This window comes from Anomaloglossus baeobatrachus, chromosome 5 (assembly GCF_048569485.1).
Source record: "Anomaloglossus baeobatrachus isolate aAnoBae1 chromosome 5, aAnoBae1.hap1, whole genome shotgun sequence".
NCBI classification, from domain to species: domain Eukaryota; kingdom Metazoa; phylum Chordata; class Amphibia; order Anura; family Aromobatidae; genus Anomaloglossus; species Anomaloglossus baeobatrachus.
Genome location: NC_134357.1, coordinates 289464137 through 289480251, shown reverse-complemented (window position 1 = coordinate 289480251; position 16115 = coordinate 289464137). Strand labels below are relative to the sequence as shown.

Here is a 16115-nt window from a genome sequence, read left to right as displayed (position 1 = left end):
ATTGATCGGCATCTGACCACCATAGAAAAATGGACTGGTGATTAGGAGCAGAGTATGTACTGTTACAAAAAATGACAAATACAGGTACATGGATGCCTCCCCACTACACATTTATGAAGAGAGATTTTGTGCACAGTCTGTTTTCCCTTGTTAAACTGGGCTTCAAGGGAAGATCCTCCTTTTGAGGGCTTCAAGGGAAGATCCTCCTTTTTGAGGGCTTCAAGGGAAGATCCTCCTTTTTGAGGGCTTCAAGGGAAGATCCTCCTTTTTGAAGGCTTCAAGGGAAGATCCTCCTTTTTGAAGGCTTCAAGGGAAGACCCTCCTTTTGAGGGCTTCAAGGGAAGACCCTCCTTTTGAGGGCTTCAAGGGAAGACCCTCCTTTTGAGGGCTTCAAGGGAAGACCCTCCTTTTTGAGGGCCTCAAGGGAAGACGCTCCTTTTGAGGGCCTCAAGGGAAGACGCTCCTTTTGAGGGCTTCAAGGGAAGACCCTCCTTTTGAGGGCCTCAAGGGAAGACCCTCCCTCCTTTTGAGGGCTTCAAGGGAAGACCCTCCCTCCTTTTGAGGGCCTCAAGGGAAGACGCTCCTTTTGAGGGCCTCAAGGGAAGACGCTCCTTTTGAGGGCCTCAAGGGAAGACGCTCCTTTTGAGGGCCTCAAGGGAAGACGCTCCTTTTGAGGGCCTCAAGGGAAGACGCTCCTTTTGAGGGCCTCAAGGGAAGACGCTCCTTTTGAGGGCCTCAAGGGAAGACGCTCCTTTTGAGGGCCTCAAGGGAAGACGCTCCTTTTGAGGGCCTCAAGGGAAGACGCTCCTTTTGAGGGCCTCAAGGGAAGACGCTCCTTTTGAGGGCCTCAAGGGAAGACGCTCCTTTTGAGGGCCTCAAGGGAAGACGCTCCTTTTGAGGGCCTCAAGGGAAGACGCTCCTTTTGAGGGCCTCAAGGGAAGACGCTCCTTTTGAGGGCCTCAAGGGAAGACGCTCCTTTTGAGGGCCTCAAGGGAAGACTCTCCTTTTGAGGGCCTCAAGCGAAGACTCTCCTTTTGAGGGCCTCAAGGGAAGACGCTCCTTTTGAGGGCCTCAAGGGAAGACGCTCCTTTTGAGGGCCTCAAGGGAAGACGCTCCTTTTGAGGGCCTCAAGGGAAGACGCTCCTTTTGAGGGCCTCAAGGGAAGACGCTCCTTTTGAGGGCCTCAAGGGAAGACGCTCCTTTTGAGGGCCTCAAGGGAAGACGCTCCTTTTGAGGGCCTCAAGGGAAGACGCTCCTTTTGAGGGCCTCAAGGGAAGACGCTCCTTTTGAGGGCCTCAAGGGAAGACGCTCCTTTTGAGGGCCTCAAGGGAAGACGCTCCTTTTGAGGGCCTCAAGGGAAGACGCTCCTTTTGAGGGCCTCAAGGGAAGACGCTCCTTTTGAGGGCCTCAAGGGAAGACGCTCCTTTTGAGGGCCTCAAGGGAAGACGCTCCTTTTGAGGGCCTCAAGGGAAGACGCTCCTTTTGAGGGCCTCAAGGGAAGACGCTCCTTTTGAGGGCCTCAAGGGAAGACGCTCCTTTTGAGGGCCTCAAGGGAAGACGCTCCTTTTGAGGGCCTCAAGGGAAGACGCTCCTTTTGAGGGCCTCAAGGGAAGACGCTCCTTTTGAGGGCCTCAAGGGAAGACGCTCCTTTTGAGGGCCTCAAGGGAAGACGCTCCTTTTGAGGGCCTCAAGGGAAGACGCTCCTTTTGAGGGCCTCAAGGGAAGACGCTCCTTTTGAGGGCCTCAAGGGAAGACGCTCCTTTTGAGGGCCTCAAGGGAAGACGCTCCTTTTGAGGGCCTCAAGGGAAGACGCTCCTTTTGAGGGCCTCAAGGGAAGACGCTCCTTTTAACTTTTGAAATTAGCCTTAATTAAAGGATTTCTGTGATCTTGGCAGAATTGCAAGTCAACCCTCTATAAAATATTAACCTTGCATAGGGGCTAATAGATTTGTCCCCGTAGTGATGGATTACAAACTGATAGTAAATGGAGCTGCAATATGCATGTCTACATCCAACTTATAATAGCTGATCAGTTGAGGCGCTGGTTATTAGCGCCCCCCCCCCTTATACCAGTCAACCTCATTAATGTATTTTGCAGTGAGATATCAAATTTTGATTTTTTGTTTTCTTCCAGGGGCTCAATGACAAGCCTTGAATCGAGCCATAGTGGTTTCTCACAACTCAGTGCTGCCACCACCTCCTCTAGCCAGTCTCACTCAAGTTCCATGGTGTCCAGGTAGCTGGCTCTGCAACTTCTATCTCCATCAATATTCCTGATAATACAGATCCACCACCTTCCTTTCTTTGACAGACTCTACCCTTTCCCATACATGATGCAGTATAACCATTTACCATGCCTCCTTCTTTTCACTTCTGTGGGTGGACAGTGCTGCCCTGTGTGTGCATCCCTATTGGAGGGCCATATGTTGCTAGTACATCACTTTGATAACTTCAGTATGTGTTTTTGGTGGAGATCCTGATTTGTATAATTGCCATGTAATATGTAATATGGCATAGCAGTGAGTCTTTGTGAAATCTGCATAGTAAAAGTGCTCCTATATTATTCTATAAGCTCTATGAAGTGTTTCAGATTTTTATAACTCTTTAGTTATGGGCCACTGCCTCCTAGTAGCATCTTGGGTTGTTGTGAACTATGGCACCTTTATAACTCATTAGTCTTTGTTGAGGACAGCCTAATGACAGCCTATTAACCTGTTTTTATGTTCTTTTTCCATGTGCATCACTTGTGTATTCCATTTTCACCTCTCCACAGCCCGGTCTGTGTTTCTATCCATGGTCATTTGGGCTCTTGCATCTCCATTTTTAAACGTTAATTTTCCGCCTCCATTTTTATTCCCCATGAGTAAGAACCTGTATAACTTTTTTTTTTTTTTTTTTTTTTTTTTTTGTTTCCCCTCTTTTCCTTACCCATTTTGTTTTCTCCCTTTTCTTCCATTTTGGTTGTTACAGAGACCCCCTCCCTCTGTCTGACTCCGTGCTCCCCTCTCTCACTCATCCCCAAGACCTGAAGTCCAATCCGGATGGGCTCCTGCGCCTCTCCCCTTCATTCTGGGGACAGCACTTTTCTACTCTCTACACCCTCAGACCCCCAGTCTTCCTGCGTTGGCCCCCTTCTTGGCGCCTCCCATTCATCCGGGAGGCCGTGGGAACTGCTGCCATCGAGATGGAGGGCTCCGACTCTACCTGAGGGCAAGAATGACGATTTAGGGATTGGCCGAGAGTTGGCGGTCTGGCTTTCAACTCCATACCTGATTAATGCAAGGCTAAGACAGTCTTGAAAATATTTTCTATTGCACTACTGCATTGTGGAGGAGTTGGCATGCACTGCTCACACAACTGTTTCACCATATCCTCTGATACAGAGCTGTGATATTCTTTTGCAATAGGCACACAATATCATCATTTCCATTGGCTGGAAAGTTTGGAGCAGCAAATGAAATTCTTCATGAAATTTCATCCTCATTGACTCATCTGAGAATGGCTATTTAGGTGTCTGCTGCTAAGAATCTGCTGTTATGCGCTATGGTGGGGTTTGTAGATTTTTCTTATAACTTGCCACTATTGGTTCTTGCACAGCCTTTTCCAAGCACCTTCACTGATACTAGGGCTGGCTTTTACTACCGTAGCAGTGAAATGTTAAAATTTCTCCGGTATTTCCATCTAGATAAGATACTGAACATTTTCGCACTTTGGAATAATAGAGAATGTATATGATGTATCATAAGACATCAGTATAGACAGCCATTTTTAGGCCTTGCATGAACTAACAGGTGATCATAGCACTCGTCTTTTGACTGATTGCATGGGATGAGATGGCGTTCTGGGGTTCTGCATTCTGGTCCACTTGATTTACAGGTGGACCACGGGTACAACTATATGCTTGGAAAGCATAATCTTAATTAATAAGACAAGACAATAGTTTCCTTCCGTTTAAACCGTGCTTAACACCCTCAAATTATGCTAGTTGGAGTCATAGGAGTGAAGGCATAGGCACATGTAACAATGGATAAACCATATATCACATTAGTCAGAGCTATTGTGACATTTTGCCTTTGAACTCCACAGTCTGGATGTAATTGAAAGATTGCCACTGCCACTGGAAAATGAACTGCCACGGAAGGGCACTTCCTTTAAGAATGAATGTTGCCAAACTCAGGATCTCCTATGCCTGCATCTGGCCAATATCTGGATGTTAAGGTCTTCAGACCGTTACCTATACAGTATTTTAAAAAGAGGCTTATCACTACAAAATGTCATCACTTTGATCATGGGAGTTCAATTCTGAGGGTCATGGCAATGATTTAGTGCTGCGTTCTGGCCACTTATCTGTAAAGTGACCTTCAGATGTCCCCATTCGTTGGAATGTGCAAAAAAGTGAAGAGCGCTGTTACCCCTTCAGACTCTGGGTCGGTGGGAGTCCAACATAGGAAAAAAAACACTGATCATAAAGTAATCCTATTCTTAGCGGTAAGTTGTGTAGATGCATAACATGTTTGTACAATAGTCCTGGTCTCTGGACTTATCTTTGCCTGCAGTGCAAGTGGACCATCTTCAAAATATGGTCCAGATGTAGACGCCAGATGTCTTGTAGCTTTTCTGTTTTAGTAATTATTTGTAGTCCCCATAAAATACCTCTGGTGCATCATTTCCTAGAATGCTGTTGGGCGTTTTTGCTTATTCCCATTATATGGAACAGTGCAGCTGGCTACGCTATTCTATACAGCAAAATAACACCATCCTGATCTATTCGGGGGAATGAAGGCCAAGTTGATCTTTTGTCCAATGAATGGGATTCTGCCAGGCCAATCTGACAATATAAGCTAAGCACATGGCCTTGTACAGGTTACAGTATTTATAAAATTCGCATTTTTACTATTGCTGCCTCTGTTCTACAGAAATTGAGCAACCAACAGAGTAATTTTTCATAAAGGTCATCTCTCTTTTAAGGCTACATGCTTCGTTTTTATTGCCAATTCAGGTTGGCTGAGTTCTTCCAGAAGGTATAAAGGGCAATTGGTACAACACACAGTTATAAAAAAAAAAAAAAAAAAGTCGGAATTGTTATTTTACGGGGAATACAAGTATTTACTATAACGGACACTTCAGGAGAGCTTAACGACAACAAAACAATGTCTTTAGACAAGCAAATTGTGTTTTCAACTTTGTCGACAATCTAGGGAGTTGCAATTTTTAAGTAGTTGCAAAAAAGTGTTATCCAAAGAGGAAACCAAGATATATGTAGGAGTTATGCTATTTTACCCCCTCCCTTTACCAAAGAAAGATTATCTCTGCATGTACTGATCTAGATGGTAATGTATTATTTATAACGTTGCAGTTAGAACGATTTCTTGACCTGACTTGACAATATCTTACATGTTAGTTCTTAGATTGCCACTATTCGAATGTCAGTAGTGAACACTCCAGCCTCGAGAAGATGGTGCCACTTTGCACAATAGATGGCCTTTATAAATGACAGTTGAGGATCAACCCTGAAATGATGGATGATAGAGAAGTTTCCCAAGGAACTGGTCTTGTCCTTCGGTTGTAATTATGTGTGCATGTGGTATATTAGATGGGTTAAGATAATGCACAAATCCATAATTATACAATGGATGATCACAGAACCTAAAGTTCCACATATCCCCTGGAACGAGTGTAATTCTGAGTGTTAACCCTTCACCAGCTTTTCTTTGTTCCTTTTGCATTGTGAGGCTGTCCCTAATATCCTGGAAATAAGGGCTTATTTCCCAGATGACAGGGCTGTGCCTTGTTCACTGGACACTGTGTAGACCCCCTACCCTTCTGCACCTTTTATTCATTCCACCAGGCATTATACAGTTGAAGACCTTTTATATAGGCTAGGATTGTAAAGTAGCATTTTAGGGCATGTTTGGCATTGGAAAAGCAGCAAATCAGACAAGGGTTTCTATTAAATGTGCTTTTTATTTCTTTTTTTTTTTGTTTGTATTCTTTTTGCATTTTTTTCCTTTTACATATCACTTGTAAAAGTTCTTTTCTTTGAGAAGGGTGTGAATGTGCGTGTGTGTCCTCTGTTCATTGTAATGACACGACATGACCTCAAGCTTTGTTCTAACGATTAATTTAACATACAGGTAGCTTTTCGAGGCATTTTTTTAATTGTTAACTATAATAAACATTGAAGCTGTATAATAACTGTCGTCTTTTTTTTGTCTAACACTTTACATATAACATTCTAGGACCATGTATAGATGTTCATTTCTCCTCTAGTGATCTAAAAAAAAAGTTAGCTGATGTTTTTTCATGAAACTTGGGCTTTTTAGCCTAAAGATAGAATGGAGAGGCCTACACAATTAATTAGCTTTATTTTTTTTTCCCCATAAAGGAAAGAGTAGTTGGTTTCCTGAATTACTGTAACCCTTATTCTTCATGGCTGTTGTCAACTGCAGGAGCAGGTACCTAGATGGGAAATTGCAACCTGTGTTTGTAGACCCTTGTTAGCTAATAAAGTCCTGTGATCACAGCAGCATCAGCACTGATTTTAAGCAGGTAGTCTTTTGCTTTATTAAGGTACATGATGAACGCTGCATACACATTAGTTATCCATTGATCAGAATATAAGGTCAATTAATTGTAAAGTTTTAATGGCTGCTTTAAATGGTATCTATCATTATGATAGCTTAACTATAATAAGGACTAATATAGCTATATTTACACCAATATTTAAACCGCTCTCAAAGTATCTCCCATCTTTGTATCTTGGAAATGGAGATTTTACATGATCCTTTAAGAGTTACTGAATCTAAGATTAAGATGTGCTTCACTTTTAGCCTCAGTGTTTGATACCTCTACTTGTATCGCACTGATGCAGTATTGTAAAAAGGGCTATAGTTAATACAAGTGCATCTCAATCAATTAGAATATCCTCAAAAAGTTATATTATTTTAGTAATTTAATACAAAAAGCTAAACCTATAGTCATTACAAACAGAGTGGTCTATTTCAAGAGTTTATTTCTGTTAATGTTGATGATTATGGCTTACAGCCAATGAAAACCCAGAAGCCATTATCTCAGAAAATTAGAATTACAACACCTGCAAAGGCTTCCTAAGCATTTAAAATGGTCCCTTTAGTCTGGTGCAGTAGGCTACACGATCATGGGGAAGACTGCTGACAAATGTCCAGAAGGCAGTCATTGATACACTCAACAATGAGGGTAAGCTACAAAAGGTCATTGCTAAAGAAGCTGGCTGTTCAGAGTGCTGTATCCAAGTATATTAATGGAAAGTTAAGTGGATGGAAATAGTGTGGTAGAAAAAGGTGCACAAGCCACCAGGATATCCACAGCCTTGATAGGATTAAGAAACAGCCACTGAAGAATTTGGGGGAAGTTCACTAGTGGACTGCTACTAGCGTCGATTCTTCAAGAGCTATCACACACAGATGTATCCAGGACACGGGTTTCAACTGTCGTGTTTCTTGTGTCAAGCCACTCATGACCAATAAACAACGCCAGAAGTGTCTTACCTGGGCTAATGAGAAAAAGAACTGGACTGTTGCTCAGTGATCCAAGGTGTTGTTTTCATATGAAAGTAAATTTTGCACTTCATTTGGAAATCAAGGTCCCAGAGTTATTGAGATGCACTCGTATATAGTTTTATAGATTATGTGTATTATATACATACCGTACAGACCAAGCGTTTGGACACATCTTCTCATTCAAAGAGTTTTCTTTATTTTCATTACTCTGAAAACTGTAGATTCACATTGAAGGCATCAAAACTATGACTTAACACATGTGGAATGAAATACTTAACAAAAAAGTGTGAAACAACTGAAAATATGTCTTATATTCTAGGTTCTACAAAATAGCCACCTTTTGCTTTGATTACTGCTTTGCACACTCCTAGAATTCTCTTGATGAGCTTCAAGAGTTAGTCACCGGAAATGATCTTCCAATAGTCTTGAAGGAGTTCCCAGAGATGTTTAGCACTTGTTGGCCCTTTTGCTTTCACTCTGCGGTCCAGCTCACCCTAAACCATCTCGATTGGGTTCAGGTCTGGTGACTGTGGAGGCCAGGTCATCTGGCGTAGCACCCCATCACTTTCCTTAGTCAAATAGCCCTTACACAGCCTGGAGGTGTATTTGGGGTCATTACAAACAAAAGAAGATCCCTGGTACACAGTTCAGGAAAAACTGAAGGAGTAAATAGGTTTGTTGTATGCTCGTGATTCATTCAAAGTTGTCAAGGTGATAAACGAGTGTGACAATTCACATAAAATGGTTCTGTCCGACGCTTAGGCTCAAAAGAGCCTTCATCAGTGACAAAATGATACTAGACAAAACAGTATTTAACAAAAGGAGATTACAACTCTCAACATGGTATCACACCAGATATACAGAAAAACATACAAAAATGACCTATGAGATATATGTATAAGGACAGTTTCTCTCGTAACATTCTCAATCACGAAATACACAGACTTCCAATATGACTTCGCGAATTCCCTTTGTCTCTACTTACCACCCCTTTAATACGTCCCATCAGGAATGCTGTATGTAAATTTTGGCCTCTCCTGTCCCAGTCTTAAGGTACCGTCACACATAACGAGATCGCAGCTGAGTCACGGTTTCTGTTAGCGATCTTGTTATGTGTGACACCTACCAGCGATCAGGCCCCTGCTGTGTGATCTCTAGTCGTTGCAGAATGGTCCAGGCCATTTTCTTCAAAGGCGATGTCCTGCTGGGCAGGACACATCGCTGTGTTTCACACTGTGTGACAGGGTCATAGTGACTGCTGAGATAGTTATACAGGTCGCTACTGCGACCTGTATTGTTCCTGAATCGCTGGTAAGATCTGACTGTGTGACATCTCACCTGCGACCTCCCAGTGACTTACCTGCGATCCCTATCAGGTCGCATCGTTTTTGGGATCGCTGGTAAGTCATTGTGTGTGACTGGGCCTTAACCCTTCCATCCCTGCGTTTAATTGTCTTTTTTTGTTTGTACTGGCTTTTTTCTCCTGAGCACCAGGCTAGCAGCAGTCGAGCCTAGTATAATTCCATTATTGTTTGGGGTAATTGTCCTGTTGAAAAATAAATGATGGTCCAACTAAACGCAAACCGGATGGAATAGCATGCCACTGCAAGATGCTGTGGTAGACATGCTGGTTCAGTATGCCTTCAATTTTGAATAAATCTCCAACAGTGTCACCAGCAAAGCACCATCACACCTCCTCCTCCATGCTTCACGGTGGGAACCAGGCATGTAGAATCTATCCGTTCACCTTTTCTGCGTTGCACAAAGACACGGTGGTTGGATTCAAAGATCTCAAATTTGGACTCATCAGACCAAAGCACAGATTTCCACTGGTCTAATGTCCATTCCTTGTGTTCTTTAGCTTAAACAAGTCTCTTCTGCTTGTTGCCTGTCCTTAGCAGTGGTTTCCTAGCAGCTATTTTACCATGAAGGCCTGCTGCACAAAGTGTCCTCTTAACAGGTTTTCTAGAGATGTGTCTGCTGCTAGAACTCTGTGTGGCATTGAGCTGGTCTCTAATCTGAGCTGCTGTTAACCTGCGATTTCTGAGGCTGGTGACTCGGATAAACTTATCCTCCACAACAGAGGTGACTCTTGGTCTTTCTTTCCTGGGGCGGTCCTCATGTGAGACAGTTTCTTTGTAGCGTTTGATGGTTTTTGCCACTGCACTTGGGGACACTTTAAAACTTTTCCCAATTTTTCGGACTGACTAACCTTCATTTCTTAAAGTAATGATGGCCACTCGTTTTTTTTTACTTAGCTGGTTTTTATTTGCCATAATACAAATTCTAACAGTCTATTCAGTAGGACTATCGGCTGTGTATCCACTAGACTTCTGCACAACACAACTGATGGTCCCAATCCCGTTTATAAGGCAAGAAATCCCACTTATCAACCCTGACAGGGCACACCTGTGAAGTGAAAACCATTTCTGATGACTACCTCTTAAAGCTCATCAAAAGAATGCCAAGTGTGTGCCAAGCAGTAACCAAAGCAAAAGGTGGCTACCTTGAAGAACCTAGAATATAAGACCTATTTTCAGTTGTTTCACACTTTAAGTATTTCATTCCACATGTGTTAATTCATAGTTTTGATGCCTGCAATGTAAATCTACAATTTTCAGAGCCCTGAAAATAAAGAACTCTTTGAATGAGGTGTGTCCAAACTTTTGGTCTCTACTGTGTGTGTGTGTGTGTATATATTATATATAAAGTGTGTGTATATGTATATGTATATGTATATATATATATATATATATATATATATATATATATGTGTATATGTATATGTGTGTGTGTGTGTGTGATATATATATATATATATATATATATATGTATATGTATATATATTACACACACATTATATATAATAAAAATATATATACACATACACACACATTATATATAATAAAAATATATATATATATATATACACACGTCTCACTTTAACACTGTAAGGCAAGTTAAGGGGGCTTTACACGCTACGATATCGTTAATGTTTGGTCGTCGGGGTCAAGTTGTTAGTGACGCACATCCGTTGTCATTAACGATATCGCAGCATGTGACACTGACCAGCGACCTCAAAAATGGTGAAAATCGTTCACCATGGAGAGGTCGTCCCAAACTCAAAAATCGGTAAGGGTTGTTTATCCAGGTGGTTCATCGCTCATGCGGCAGCACACATCGCTATGTGTGACACCTCAGGAGCGAGGAACATCTCCTTACCTGCCGCCGGCCACAATGCGGAAGGAAGGAGGTGGGCGGGATGTTACGTCCTGCTCATTTCCGCCCCTCCGCTTTGATTGGCCGGCCGCTTAGTGACGTTGCGGTGACGTCGCTGTGATGCCAAACGTCCCTCCCCCTTGAAGGGAGGGATTGTTCGGCAGTCACAGCGACGGCGCCGACCAGGTAAGTATGTGTGACGCTGCCGTACGATAATGTTTGCTACGGCAGCGATCACAAACAATCACATGCGCGACGGGGGCGGGTACTTACACGCTCGCTATCGCTACAAATTGCTGTAAAGCCCCCTTTAGAGTGGTAGAGAAGATTGCATTATTCCGCTCTCCAAAACTTTTGAAATGGAGCCAGTTGGTGGCGTTTGCCATTAAATTTCATTTATTAATAAGATTTTTCTAGACACATACACCAGTCTGTAGGCAGCCTCAGAGAGTTGAACCACAATCTGAAATATCTGTTTAGCACAGCGTGTGTCTATGCCATAATCCTTTTTTTGAACACTGTAAGGGGAATAGCTGGTGGGCTTTATCTTTATCTGCACTTTTTATTTTTTTTTTTTTTACTGGAAAGTCTATGATTTACTGTGTGCAGGAAATACAACTTTTATATGACTATTGGCCTATAAATTTAGGTTGTATCTATGTCTCAAGTGAAATTTGTTTGGGGAGTCTGTTAATTTCCAATAAGATAAAATCTTCAGGGCAGTTGCTAAGTTGATTTCTGCTATCTCTTTAATATTCTTATGAAATATGATGGAATTCAAGGGGTTGTTCACTATTGAATACCCTAATTAATCAATTCAGGAGCAGAAGTAAAAAAAAATGAAGGCTTCCTCGCCTTTTGTAGTGGTTCCGCTCCAGTCTATCTGTTCCTGGCGGGGAGGTGACAATCAATATTCCATTAGGCCATATGTCTGCTCTGATGAAATACTATAGGCTTCTGCAAACAAGCGACTGCCCATTGGCTGTAGCTGCACATAACATTGCATCACTAAGGGGAAACGTGGCGCCAACATCGCTGAGCAATGACGCTGCAGGAAGGGAGTATACTTTATTTTTTTTTTTTTTAAATTCCGCTCTTGAGTTGAGCTGGAGTTGTAAAGTTGAGGTAATTCTGACCATGAAGAATATCCAGACATTTGAGAGTTTCAAGTAGTCCCATACTAACAAAAACAAAAAAATGCCAATCTGTTCTTATGAATGTGTTTCCAGTCACTTACTTTGAGCCATCATGTCAGGTTTCACAGAGGCCCCTGTGTTAATTCATATAGCCACTGGGTTAGATAGGTACATATAGGGTGTACATGGAACCCTATCTAACCCAGTGGCTATATGAATTAACACAGGGGCCTCTGTGAAACCTAGCTTGATTTACAGGGCCTATCACTACTGGGGTCTATGAGACTCGGCATGCTATTGGTGGGAATCCCTCCAGCCTGGCTTACCTACCCCACCATTACAATAGGTAAAAACCTTTATGTATTATACCAAAACATGTTGTAATATCCTTCTCAGATTACCTGTAATTTAACCTGATTAAGCCCAAACATATCGATCCTACACAGAGTCCCCTCAGTGTGGTCTATGGGACCCAGGCATTCATTCCCCTAACCTTGCTTGATAAATGTCCTTTGTCTAACTTGCTGTTATTTATTGATACTTATAATAAATTTCTATTTTTGCACCAGTACTCCTAGTGCTTTTGTTTATTGATATGCTCCTGGAGTGTGCTGTCTCTAGGTTACACTGGAGGGTCAAAACTATACCCGGTCCAGTGCTACCCATACGAGACTCCAAGCTTTGACCATGAGGCTCTTTGAGTACTGAGGGTGCCACGATTGAAGAGGGACAGGAGGGGCAAGAATGGAAAAGAGAACAAAGAAAAACAAAAATATGATGAAGTATGAACAGAAATATATTGAGTACAAAGCGTGATGATTATGTGCAATTAAACGCAAGATATCTGTGATGATTATGAAAACTAAAGAATGAATAGGAAGTAGGGTGTAATCATGTAGAGGTGAAAGTGTAGTGACTGCCCTTAAAGGTTAAAGGGCTATTTCTATCTCCAAGATCTTATCCCGATATGTAGAAGGTGTAATAATAATATTAGCAAATACCTCCAATTAGAAATGTAGGTATGTTCTTCTAATCTTCTAATGTTGCCTACCTCATGACCAGGGCACTGCATGACCTTTAGGTATCCATGGATATGACCTCTAGCAACTAATTAGCTAACTAACTGTGACTATATGCGTTGTTGTAACCATGGATACCTAAGGTCCTGCAATGCCCTGAACATGAGGTAAGCGACATAGTGAATTAGAAGAAGTATACTACATTACTAATTGGAGGTATTTGCTAATATAATTATTACACCTGCTACAAATATTACGACAGGGTTTTGGAGATGGGAATAAGCCTTGAAGTCCAAATAATACTACACACTGAAGGGAAAGTCTGTGTCTTTGTGTGTTTTGTGTGCTGGTATGTATAAAAAAGAGGAATTCTCTTTATATATACAGTGTGTGTGTGTGTGTGTGTGTGTGTGTGTGTGTGTGTGTGGATATATATTTCACCAAGAAAAGATATCATGGCAAAAATATAATAATAATCTATATATATAATTGTCTGTGTGTCTGTGCATCTGTGCGTCTTGCTCCAAAATTGTGTCCTTACGGTGACACAAAGCTCATTGGCCGCTGGGCTCGCCATGGCCCCGCCCCCCGCACGGATTGGCCGCTCGCCCAGGCTGCGCCCCCCCACAGATTGGCCTCTCGCCCCGGCACCCTGCAGGCATTGGCAACTTGGCCACGCCCCGCCCCCTCACGCAATGCACGCTAGCTCTGGCCCCGCCCCCCCCCACGCAGTCCCCGAACCGACACGGTCACGGAGCCACGACTACCAGGTGAGTACTGTACCCCTGGGAGCCCACATCAGCGTACGCCGCCAAACCAGCCGACACATACCCTCGCATTGCTGGGGCTGGCTGGCGTATGCTGGTGTGGGCTCCCGTGCGAGCGGGGGACGAGATACGCTGGTAACCATGGTAGCATAGTTACCAGCGCATCAAGGTCCTGCAGCGGCGGAACATGCACACACACGCACACACACACACCAGATCACACTCACTCACACACACATCACATCGCATCCACATACAACATCCTGGGATATCGCTTGCTTCTCGGCGGCGATACTGTGCTGTGAGCTTCCAGGACCTGCCGGAGGATCACATGGCCAGAAGCATGTGGTATCTCCGGATGTTGTGAGTATAAGCGCGTATGTGCAATATCGTCAATGTGTCTGTGTGTGAGTGTATGTAATCGGGTGTGTGTGAGTGTATGCGATCGGGTGTGTGTGAGTGTATGCGATCGGGTGTGTGTGAGTGTATGCGATCGGATTTGTGCGTGTCGGCAGAGGAGCACGGCGTGCTGGAGGAGGCTGGAAGGAGAGAGGCTGAGCCTGGGGAAGGCTGGGAGGGGGAAGCTGAGAGAAAAGAGGCTGATGCTGGGGGAGGCTCAGGCTGGGGTAGGCTGGGAGGAGAGAGGCTGATGCTGGGGACCGAAAAGGCTGATGCTGGGAGGAGAGAGGCTGATGCTGGGGGAGGCTGAGGCTGGGGTAGGCTGGGAGGAGAGAGGCTGATGCTGGGAGGAGAGAGGCTGATGCTGGGGGAGGCTGACGCTGGGGGAGGCTGGGAGGAGAGAGGCTGATGCTGGGGACAGAAAAGGCTGATGCTGGGGAGGAGAGAGGCTGATGCTGGGGGAGGCTGAGGCTGGGAGGAGAGAGGCTGATGCTGGGGACAGAAAAGGCTGATGCTGGGAGGAGAGAGGCTGATGCTGGTGGAGGCTGAGGCTGGGGTAGGCTGGGAGGAGAGAGGCTGATGCTGGGAGGAGAGAGGCTGATGCTAGGGACAGAAAAGGCTGATGCTGGGAGGAGAGAGGCTGATGCTGGGGACAGAAAAGGCTGATGCTGGGGGAGGCTGATGCTGGGGAAGGCTGAGGCTGGGGTAGGCTGGGAGGAGAGAGGCTGATGCTGGGGACAGAAAAGGCTGATGCTGGGAGGAGAGAGGCTGATGCTGGGGGAGGCTGAGGCTGGGGTAGGCTGGGAGGAGAGAGGCTGATGCTGGGAGGAGAGAGGCTGATGCTGGGGACAGAGAGGCTGATGCTGGGGACAGAGAGGCTGATGCTGGGAGGAGAGAGGCTGATGCTGCGGGTAGAGAGGCTGATGCTGCGGGTAGAGAGGCTGATGCTGGTGCAGCATGGGGGATGGAGCACGATGGGGGGTGCGCAGCATGGGGGATGGAGCACGTTTGGGAGTGCGCAGCATGGCGGATGGAGCACGTTTGGGAGTGCGCAGCATGGCGGATGGAGCACGTTTGGGAGTGCGCAGCATGGCGGATGGAGCACGTTTGGGAGTGCGCAGCATGGCGGATGGACCACGTTTGGGAGTGCGCAGCATGGCGGATGGACCACGTTTGGGAGTGCGCAGCATGGCGGATGGAGCACGTTTGGGAGTGCGCAGCATGGCGGATGGAGCACGTTTGGGAGTGCGCAGCATGGCGGATGGAGCACGTTTGGGAGTGCGCAGCATGGCGGATGGAGCACGTTTGGGAGTGCGCAGCATGGCGGATGGAGCACGTTTGGGAGTGCGCAGCATGGCGGATGGAGCACGTTGGGGAGTGCGCAGCATGGCCGATGGAGCACGTTGGGGGGTGCGCAGCATAGGGGATGGAGCACGTTTGGGAGTGCGCAGCATGGCGGATGGAGCACGTTTGGGAGTGCGCAGCATGGCGGATGGAGCACGTTTGGGAGTGCGCAGCATGGCGGATGGAGCACGTTTGGGAGTGCGCAGCATGGCGGATGGAGCACGATGGGGGGTGCGCAGTATAGGGGATGGAGCACGATGGGGAGTGCGCTGCATGGGGGATGGAGCACGATGGGAAGTGCACACCTCCCCCCAACACACGCACGCGCGCGCGCACTGCACAACACACACACACTTGGAACCACAAACAACTGCCCTACACAGACACCCACACACAGACAACGCTGCACACACACAACACCCAACACACAAACACCGCGGCACACACAAATATACGCACATACCGCACAACACACACATTGCACAAAACATACCTCCCCCAAAACACACCACACACACACAAACCGCGCAACACACACACACAACGCTACAGACACACAGCGCTCCACAAACAATGCAACACACGCAACACACATACAACACCGCTCTCACCCCCCCCGTCACACCCAGACAACACCCAGAACATGTACAGCGCCTTACACAAACACTTGGTAACTACACACAACAACATCTA

The 16115-nt window shown here is 45.2% G+C and overlaps 1 protein-coding gene across 3 annotated transcripts in view; it reads left to right on the top strand.

Annotated features, from left to right (window-relative positions):
• The window catches only part of SEC14L1 (SEC14 like lipid binding 1), a 90352-nt gene extending 84157 nt beyond the window's left edge, over positions 1 to 6195 (top strand). For 2 of the 3 annotated variants that reach the window (XM_075349548.1, XM_075349549.1), the window contains 2 exons: positions 2135 to 2236; positions 2971 to 6195. In XM_075349548.1, the coding sequence (XP_075205663.1) occupies positions 2135 to 2236; positions 2971 to 3208 (340 nt within the window). In that variant the 3' untranslated portion in view covers positions 3209 to 6195. Of the gene's footprint in view, positions 1 to 2134; positions 2237 to 2773 lie in introns of all 3 variants that reach the window. The other variant, XM_075349550.1, reaches the window with a different exon arrangement.
• The last annotated feature ends 9920 nt before the right edge of the window (positions 6196 to 16115 follow it).